Genomic DNA, 10149 nt, shown 5'->3' on the forward strand with positions numbered 1-10149 from the left:
ATAGGCATATTATTGTCCAATAGCATCCCAAAGTGCTAGCTTTCTTGTTGTGTTTCCAGAATATTTTAGATTTTCAGAGATTGTGCACTTGCTTAATTTTAATTAAAACTATCTTTAAAAAAACACAACTGTATATCCCCAAGTTTTTCATTATTTTGTCATTCATTTGTACTCATTAACCAGTTTGGGGGCAGATCTTACACTAAAGCTTTTCTTACCTTTTTTGTGCATGTATTTGAAATTTACGTAAACAGTGACTTTACTGGGGGCATTCTGGATCTTCCACAAATGTAAGCTATTTGTTGTGTGATCAGTTATACACCTCAGTTTTCCCACACTAAACTTAATACCTACGCATATTTGAAGATCTTTTAAAGAAAGTTAGACCTAGTGATTTGCTGGTGCATTACAATGTAAGCAACACTGTAAGTCTAGGCTTACTGTACATTTTAGGTGACATTTGTCAGATTTATTCTTTGATTAAAAAAAAAATACTGTTACTCTGGGTGCTAGTGGCTCATGCCTGTAATCCTAGCTACTTAGGAGGCTGAGATCTGAGAATCACAGTTCTGAGCCAATCAGGAAGGAAAGTCTGAGACTCTTATCTCCAGCTAACCACCAAAAGCCAAAAGTGGAGCTATGACTCAAGTGGTAGAGTGCTAGCCTTGAGTAAAACAGCTCAACCCACTGTCAGTGTCCTGACCCTGTGCTCAAGCCCTAGGACTGCCCTTCCCCACCAATAAACAAAACAAAAATAAAAACAAAACTGTTGCTTATAAATATCTTTGACAAAAATTTCATCATGCTCTTTATTAACACCCCTGGTTTGCTTTAATTAACCACATCTTACAGTGTGTGTGTGTGTGTGTGTGTGTGTATGTGTGTGTGTGTGTGTGTGTGTGTGTGCTGCATTGTTTGCATATGCAAGTACTCGGATTTGAACTCAGTGCTTTGTCCTCCACTTGGCTTTTCACTCGAGGTTGGCACTCTGCCACTTAAGCTGTACCCCCACTTCTAGCTTTTTGCTGCTTAATTTCAGACAAAAAAACTCACAGACAGCTGGGTACTGGTGGCTCACGCCTGTAATCCTAGCCACTCAGGAAACTGAGATCTGAGGATCATGGTTCAAAGCCAGCCCAGGCAGTAAGGTCCAGGAGACTCTTTTCTCCAATTAACCACCAGAAAACCAGAAGTAGTACTGTGGCTCAAATGATAGAGCTCTCAACTTGAGCTGAAGAGCTCAGGGACAGTGCCCAGGCCCAGAGTTCAAGCCCTATGACCGACCAAAACAAAACAAAACAAACAAAAAACTCACAAACTTTTCTGGCCAGGCAATCTTTGACCCAGGATCTTCATATGTGAACTTCCAAGTAGCTAGGATTACAGATGTTGAGTCACCAGCATCTAGCAACATTTTGCAATTGAAAATAAGACTTTTTTTAAACATTGTTACTTGGAATCACTCACCTAATATAGATCAGAATTATCTTAGTATTCTGTTACCAAACAAAACAGACAAATACAGCAAAAACCAACTAAATCAGTCCCTACAGCTGATGTGGGGCTGTAGATGCCAGCTAGAACACTTTTATAAGACTTCAGCATTCATAAGTGTATGCTCTGTTTGCACTGATCACCTTATACAGTAGAAAGAAATGACTATGTAACTCAAAAGTCTAGCCTTTTTCTCTCAGTCTTCACCATGGTGACATACAACTCTGTACTAGGCAACTATTTGAAACTACATATTTATGAAGTCTACACTTAAGTATATGTCTTTGCCCAGGCTGCTATATCAGAATAACACAGAATAGTTGGCTTATAAATGACTAACATCTACTTATTTCTCACCAGGAGGCTGAGAAGTCCCAGATCTAGGGGCTAGCAGAACGTCTGGTGAGGGCTGCTGGACCCAGGGCTCATGAATTGCAGGCATTGCACAATGTCCTCACAGAGTAGATGGAAAAGCAAGTATTCACAGGATTCTTACAAGGACACTAAGCCCCTTCACTAGATCCACTCATGTGACTTCATCTAATCCTTCAAATCCTTCACTCCTAATCTAATCAAATTAGGGGTGAAGTTTCAATTTATGAATTAGTAGAGAGGGAGACACTCACTCTAGGAGTGTATAATCACTATATCTCTATAGTTTTATTACTGTTTCATACAACTAAAACTTTTGTGTCCAGAATGTAAAACATACAGAAAGTAAATCACACTGTAAAATGAATCCTAAAGAAGACCAGCCAAAGACAACTGTGTCAGGTTCCTCTGCAGTTTACTACATCATTTTCTATTGTTTTGGAAATTAGGCCAGAGTCTACCTGTTTGGCAGCTCCTTATTACATGTCAGACAGGCTTGGCCAAGAATAGTCCAGACACAGAGGTGATAAAAAATGAACCTGATTTTGTTAGTAGGAAAAAGAAAAGAATTAAGAGGGAGCATGATTGCTGTTCTGTAATTGTAGCTGGACTCAACTTAGTCTCTTTTCATGTAGTAAAAACAAAAAACCACAGTGTGTTATTTCCCAGCTTCATTTTTTCTGTAGTTCAGAAGATGGGATCTAGGGCCTCATGCTTGCATCTACTCTTCCACTGAATTTCACTCCCTCCCTCAAACTTCCAAGAGATACTGCCTTGGGACTTGATGTATGTCTGTCTCCTAGGATTTTGCTCTCCATTGTTCTGGCCCTAGATGAAAGTAAATAGCTTTGGAAAGACCTCGTTTATCAGAATAGGAAGGCTTTATTCCCTTTAGTACTGGAGTATATATCTTGGAACTCTTATTTTTTATATATATATATATATATATATATTTGTTTTTTGTTTTTTTGGTCGGTCATGGGGCTTGAACTCTGGGCTTGGGTGCTGTACCTACACTCTTCAGCTCAAGGCCAGCACTCTACCTCTTGAGCCATAGCACCGCCTCCAGTTTTCTAGTGGTTTATTGGAGATAAGAGTCTCACGGACTTTCCTGCCTGGGCTGGCTCTGAACCTCGATCCTCAGATCTCAGCCTCTTGAGTATCTAGGATTACAGGCATGAGCCACCAGCACCCGGCTTAAAATATTATTTTTAAGCACATTATTTATGCATTGGTTTTTCATAACATCTCTGTCCCCAAATATACATGATGTTTTAGCAAGAAGAAAAAGAGATGAGTTGTTAAGAGAACATTGTAAGAAAAAGGAAATGAGAATTTTTCAGATCTTTAGTAAACAATGGATTTTTGGGCTAAATTCTATTCTTACCTTTCCCTTTACCACCATTATTTTTTTGTGTTTCTGCATAGTATTCAGGGATTGGAGATCTTATTGCCCTTTGGGGTTGCTTCTTTGCTTACCCTGTATTTGTTTTCTTTCTTTGCAGAGACCCTCCTTGATGATTTCCTCCTCACGTACACAGTCTTCATGACAACCGATGACTTGTGCCAGGCGCTGTTAAGACAATATCCTTCATTAACTTCAGGATGCAGCGTCAGCTTCCCCTCACACAGATGCCCCACATCAGGAATCAACTGCTCTCCTTAATATACTCTGCCCGTGATAGAGCGTGGATATGCTAAATAGTAATATAATGTGCTAGTCAAGGTAATGGAGGAAATGATACAGAATAGAGGGGGAACTATAAATGCAGAATGGCTATTTTTGCATTTGGTGACATGGTAAATGGTACTGTACATCATGGCTATTTTAGTTTTGTTTCTCACCATTACTTTGAAATCTGGAGGTGAATGGCCTACCCTCAGAGTGAAGACAATGAATGGATTCTCAGTTATCACACAATTAGTAGCCTTAAAGGAGAGTCAGAATCCGATCACTTGTGCAGGAAAATGTATGTAAATATGTGATGTCGGACTCCTGTGGAAGTGTCTCTGGGAATGTAAGCCATTCCTCTACATGGGAGGTCTAAATTCACCCTTGTAATCAGCTCCCATCTTTTCAGAGTTTGGCCACTGCATGCTTTCTTAGTATGATGAATGGGATTAGAAGGTTAATAACCAGTAGGGAAGCTGTATATTTTCCCTACTAACTAGAAGAGATGTCACATGGAAACATCAAAAGGCCAGAGAGCAAAACTACATATCATTGAAACTCTCCACATGGGCTTCTTGCCTCAACTGATTGAAACAAGATGCTTCAAAAGCAATGAAGTGGGCTGGGAAGGTGGTTCAGTGGTAGAGTGCTTGCCTTGCATGCATGAGGCCCTGGGTTTGATTCTGCAGCACCACATAAGCAGAAAAAGCCAGAAGTGGTGCTGTGGCTCAAGTGGTAGAGTGCTAGCCTTGAGCTGAAGATCTGAGGGATAGTGCCCAGGCCCAGAGTTCAGGCCCATGACTGACAAAAATAAATAAATAAATAATTTTAAAAAGCAATGAAGTACTTAATAAATTAATTTAGGCTTAATTAACAATTTGTTATTGGTAATAGCAAAAGCAAATTAATTAAAGGCTTTAGGCATTTAATAAATTTTTAAGAAAACCTTTATGGTTTTAATAAGACAAACTGAAGACTCTATACTAGCCCACATAAAAAATGTCGAGGAAAATGGATTGCTCTATGGTTAGCTTTATCTAAATTTGAATTCCAACCTTTCAAAAAGTAATTACTCTTTATTAAAGTGTAATAAATGTGTTCAGATAGTAAATTGCTTTCAAACAACTGTCTTTAATTTTGATGCTAATGTTACCTTTTACTATCATTTAATGATTTAATGTTTCTTCAGATGTTCCTAAAGAGTCTCTAAAAATTCTTTTGGACACCAATATGATTTTAGTCTTTAAGACATTTTATATGAAAATTTAACTCAGATTCTTAGCAATCTGTTTACTGATTATCAAAATCAATGAAATCTGAAACATCTTAAACATTTCTATGTTGACTGGTTCTGTGTTTACATCTTACATAATATAAACCAAACACAAAATATGTTTTTTTATTTGATGGCTTTAATACCCCACTACTTACTAACTTCTAAGGAGGTGTGCAAATAATTTTGTTCTGTTTTGATTCCTCTCATAATCCTTAAACATTATTTATGCATTATAGCCATTTCTGCTAGTTTTGAATGTCTTAGGTCAGTGATTACATTGCATAAGATTCTACATCTTTCAGTGTTTGTCATCATAAACACATTATTTAAGCTCATAGCCCTGGGCCAACTAATATCCAGTTCATTGCACAGAAGTTCTAACTCTCACCCAATACCTTCCCCAAGCTAAATTTATATATCAGTATAGTTTAGTGGTGACACAATGTAAAAAGAACTATATACCTTGGTATAGGAGAACAAAACAGTAAAACTGTAATCAGTAAATATTTTAGAAATAAGCATCTTTTGGGAGGAAAGATCATGGTTAAGCAAACTAATTTCACTATCAGTGAGGATGAATGATTGAACTATCAGTCCCTGAAATTGCCTTAGTCAACTTGTCTATAGTTGTAGAACCTGCATGTACTGGCTGTTGGTATTTCATAATTTTCCAGACTTTTTTCTTTACCTTAGTGAGGCCATTATATGCACAGGAAAAGGAAAAAAAGCAACAATTGCATAAATGGAAATTATATAGAATGCATCCTTACTTTTTTTTCCTTTCAAGAGAAAAACTAAGCTAGACTATATAATGGTTTGTGTGTGTATATGTTTCCTTGATCTTATTTCATAGATGGAAATTAAAGATGGTCACAGCGTATTCTTACAGGATTGTATTATATCTTAAAATATTTAAAAAGTCTGATGTATAAATAATTTCTTGGGCTGGGAAGGTGGCTCAGTGGTAGAATGCTTGCCTTGCATGCCTGTGGCCCTGGGTTCGATTCCCCAGCACCACATAAGCAAAAAGAAAAAAGCCGGAAGTGGCACTGTGGCTCAAGTGGTAGAGCGCTAGCCTTGAGCTGAAGAGCTGAGGGACAGCGCCCAGGCCCAGAGTTCAGGCCCCACAACTGGACCCCCAAAAAAAAAATTAAATCATTTCTACTTTGCACTTATTTATCAGCATTAAAGAATCTAATTCTGTTGAACAGTTTGCCAGTCCTATCAGTGTTTGTGGTCACAGTGTTTGACATTCCCAGTTAAGACTGAATTTCCATTCCAGATGCTTAGAAATGCCCATTTTGGTGGATTTGATAAAAAGATAGGTCCATTAGAAAATTCTAAACTTATTCTTAGTTTTATTTATGTTATTTATATTATTTATTATCGTTATTATGCAGATACTGGGGCTTGAAGTCAGGGCTTGGATGCCATCCCTGAGCTTTTTGCTCGAGGGTAGTGTCCACCACTTGAGCCATACTTCCACTTCCAGCTTTCTTCTAGTTTATTGGAGATAAGGGTCTCATGGACTTTTTCTGCTTGGGCTGTCTTCAAACTATGATCCTAAGATCTCAGCCTCCTGAGTAGCTAGGATTACAGGTGTGAGCCACTGCTACCATTCTTAACAGAAATAGTTTATGGCCAGAAGTAAGTGACACTTGCCTGTAATACTAGCTACTCAGGAGTCTGAGATCTAAGGATTGCAGTTCAAGTCAGCCCAGGCAGAATAGTCAATGAGATTGCATCTACAATTAACCAGCAAATAAAAGCTGAACTCAGGTGTAGCTCAAGTGGTAGAATGCCAGCCATCAGCAAGAAAGCCATGCTTTTTTTCCTTACTTGTTTTTCCCCCATCAGTGGTAATTGTGAATGTTCCATGTCAGTGCATGCTTTTTTTTCTGGGCCTGGGCTCTGTCCCTCAGCTCTTCAGCTCAAGGATAGCACTCTACCACTTGAGCCTCAGCAACACTTCTGGCTTTTTCTGCTTATGTGGTGTGGAAGAATTGAACCCAGGGCCTCATGCATGCAAGGCAAGCGCTCTACTGAGCCACCTTCCCAGCTGTGTTGTTGAAATATTTAAATTTAATTTTAATGAAAATGAAAATGTGCAGTGTTCTTTATCTTTGAGACAGAGTCTTGCTATGTAGCCCAGGCTGATCTGAATTCATGATCCTCCTGCCTTAGTCTCCCAAGTGCTAGGATTACAGGTGTGATCACCACACATGAACTTAGCTAACTCTTTTTTTTCCCCCAAGTATTCCTAGCTGGCAGGGGGGGTGGGGTAAAGGGATTTGAGTCATATCACAAATTGGGCTCCAGGAATCTGTGCTCCTTTGAAACTACTTTAGAAGTAACTGGTTATACAAAAAATGTGACTATCTGAGGATCAGAGAATATCTGTCCTCCTAATCTTTCATTGAAATACTATTTACCTATGTAGTAAGGCCAGATCCTATCAATGGGACATCTCATTTCTCTTTTAACTGACACTAAACCCATGCTGCCTGGGGGACGTTGTCAGCAGCTGCCAGTATGATGGTCCAGTCCTTAACCCCATGGTCTCCCACTGAGGATACTACAGTCATCTTCTGGGTTTGCTTTTGTTCTTTTCAGTGCAGACCTTTTGCTCTCTTTACGCCTGAAGTTCTTCCTTCATGTTTATATGCTTATAGATTCTTTGGAAAACATGCTTTAACCTAGTTTGTAAAGAGCAGGATAAATTGATCTCTTCCTAATTTTTCTTCCAACAATGTTCTTCCTTAACTATTTGCACTTATTCTGCTAAGAAGTATCAAGGCAAGGAAGAAAACTCAGAGGCACCCTGCCGGAAACGTAAAGTCTTACATCTTGTTTCCCAGTGGATTGCTCTGTACAAAGACTGGCTCCATGAAGATGAACATTCAAAAATATTTTTAAAGGTAATTTAGCACTTCCAGGTATTCTTTGATGTCAAATAACTGCTTTATTTTGTTATACAGTTGAAAAATCCCATTTATAGGTAACAGTTACTCAACTTTTTTTTTTTTGATTGTGGGGCCTGAACTCTGAGCCTGAACTCTGAACACTGTCCCTCAGCTCTTCAGCTCAAGACTAGTGCTCTACCACTTGAGCAACAGCACCACTTCTGGCTTTTTCTGCTTATGTGGTGCTGCAGAATCAAACCCAGGGTCTCATGCATGCAAGGCAAGCACTCTACCACTGAGCCACCTTTCCCAGCCCTCAACTTTCCTTTATAATCAAGTTTTAATTCAAAAAGAGCAGATTCATTTAAATTTGAGGCCTGATATTCTCTACAAAGATAGAAACCTAATTTTTAAATATTTTAAATACTCAATATTTTTTAATATTTCCATTTAAAAAGATATTTAGTTTCTATTAGTCATGGGACTTTAATTACTATTGAGATAAATAAGGAAGTTAAAAAATCTATATTTTAAGAATTGATGTTATGGTTAGCCAGGCACTAATGGCTTGCACCTGTATTCCTAGCTGAGATCTGAGGATGATAGTTAAAAGGCAGACAGGGCAGAAAAATCTATGCAACTCTTACTTCCAATTAACCAGCAAAAAGCTGCAAGTGGAGGTGTGGCTCAAGTGGTAGAATGGCCAGCCTTGAATAAGAAAGCCAAACAAGGGCTGGGAATATGGCTTAGTGGTAGAGTGCTTGCCTTGTATGCATGAAGCCCTGGGTTCGATTCCTCAGTGCCAGATACACAGAAAAAGCCAGAAGTGGTGCTGTGCTCAAGTGGTAGAGCGCTAGCCTTGAGCAAAAGAAGCTCAAGGAAAATGCCCAGGCCCACAATCAAAGCCCCAGGACTGGCCAAAGAAAAGAAAAAAGAAACCCAAACAAGAGCATGATGTCCTGAGTTCAAACCTCAGTACTAGAACAAGAAAAAAAACAGAATGACAAAAAGATTTAATGCTGTTTAAAATGTTGAGATTTACTGTAACTATAAATATATACAACATATGGATAAAACATCATTTAAAATTATATTGATATGTACATTATATAACAGTACATTTTAAATTAAAGTGATTAATTATTAATAGGCTGTGATACATTTTCAATACAGACACTTCTCTGGAATGTAGGAGTTTGTCTTTCTTTAGTCACAAAAGCCCTATTTGCAGACTAACAAAGAAGTAGTGGAATAAAATTGTCAAAAGCAAGAGGTCCATTTTAGGACAACCAAGGACCTACACCAAATCTGACTTGTGAAGGAAATAATTTGCACTTAACACTCAGACTTCATTTTGATATCCAGTTAAAAACTTGTCTAATACTTTGTCTAGAACCATATGTTCAAAGTAGCTGATTAAATGATAGTTTTTCTCCCAAGTGATTGTGTGAATATTGTATTGTTAAGATTAAAAACTAGGCAAGGAAATCTCAAGTAGCCAGCCAGGGATCACTCTCCAGGATTCCCTTATCCACAGTTTCTAAAATCAGCTCAACAGCCAGTTGATACTCGGCTAAGATTTACCCCTACGTTGTCCTAGATTCTACTTTATTTGCTTGAACAGGATGATGTTGTAGTTGTTGCTGCTTGTGCTGTGGGGTGAAGTCAAAGTTTCACACATGCTAAGCATGAGCTTGACCACTGAGCTCCCCTCTCCAGGCCAATCTTACTTGTTTTGTTGTTGTTGTTGTTGTTGTTTTGTCAGTTGTGGGGCTTGAACTCTGGGGCTGGGCACTGTCCTTCAGCTCTTCAGCTCAAGGGTAGCACTCTACTACTTGAGCCACAGCGCCACTTCTGGTTTTCTGATGATTAATTGGAGATGAGAGCCTCATGGACTTTCCTGCCCAGGCTGGTTTTGAACCACGATCCTCAGGTCTCAGCCTCCTGGGTAGCTAGGATTACAAGCATAAGCCACTGGCTCCCAGCTGCAAATCTTAGTTTTAATCCTTGCAAAGAAGACACTAAACCATTTCAGCTGTTCTTTGGCTTTTCCTGCAGACCATATACAGAAATGTACTGGATGATGTCTATGAATATCCCATACTGGAAAAAGAATTGAAAGAATTTCAAAAGATACTGGGAATGCATCGCCGTCAGTGAGTACCTGAATTTCTTATAGCAGTTAGTTAATAAATCCAGCAGAAAACAGGAGGGTTTGGGGTGTTTCACCTATAACGTTGATTTTGAATGCTATAACTCTAGATTCTTCTGGGTCCCTTCGTTTTTTGTTTTTTTTGGGGGGGGTCCGGTTGTGGGGCCTAAACTCTGGGCCTGGGCACTGTCCCTCAGCTCTTCAGCTCAAGGCTAGTGCTCTACCACTTGAGCCACAGCGCCACTTCCGACTTTTTTCTTTTTGCTTATGTGGTGCTGAG

The 10149-nt window shown here is 38.9% G+C and overlaps 1 protein-coding gene across 1 annotated transcript in view; it reads left to right on the forward strand.

Annotated features, from left to right (window-relative positions):
* Positions 1 to 10149, forward strand: part of Rapgef5 (Rap guanine nucleotide exchange factor (GEF) 5) — a 188198-nt gene that overhangs the window by 136165 nt on the left and 41884 nt on the right. Inside the window, exons 10-12 of the mRNA XM_013024051.1 lie at positions 3372 to 3450; positions 7588 to 7732; positions 9776 to 9873. Of these exons, the coding sequence (XP_012879505.1) occupies positions 3372 to 3450; positions 7588 to 7732; positions 9776 to 9873 (322 nt within the window). The remainder of the gene's footprint in view (positions 1 to 3371; positions 3451 to 7587; positions 7733 to 9775; positions 9874 to 10149) is intronic.

This window comes from Dipodomys ordii, unplaced genomic scaffold (assembly GCF_000151885.1).
Source record: "Dipodomys ordii isolate 6190 unplaced genomic scaffold, Dord_2.0 Scaffold72, whole genome shotgun sequence".
NCBI lineage: Eukaryota > Metazoa > Chordata > Mammalia > Rodentia > Heteromyidae > Dipodomys > Dipodomys ordii.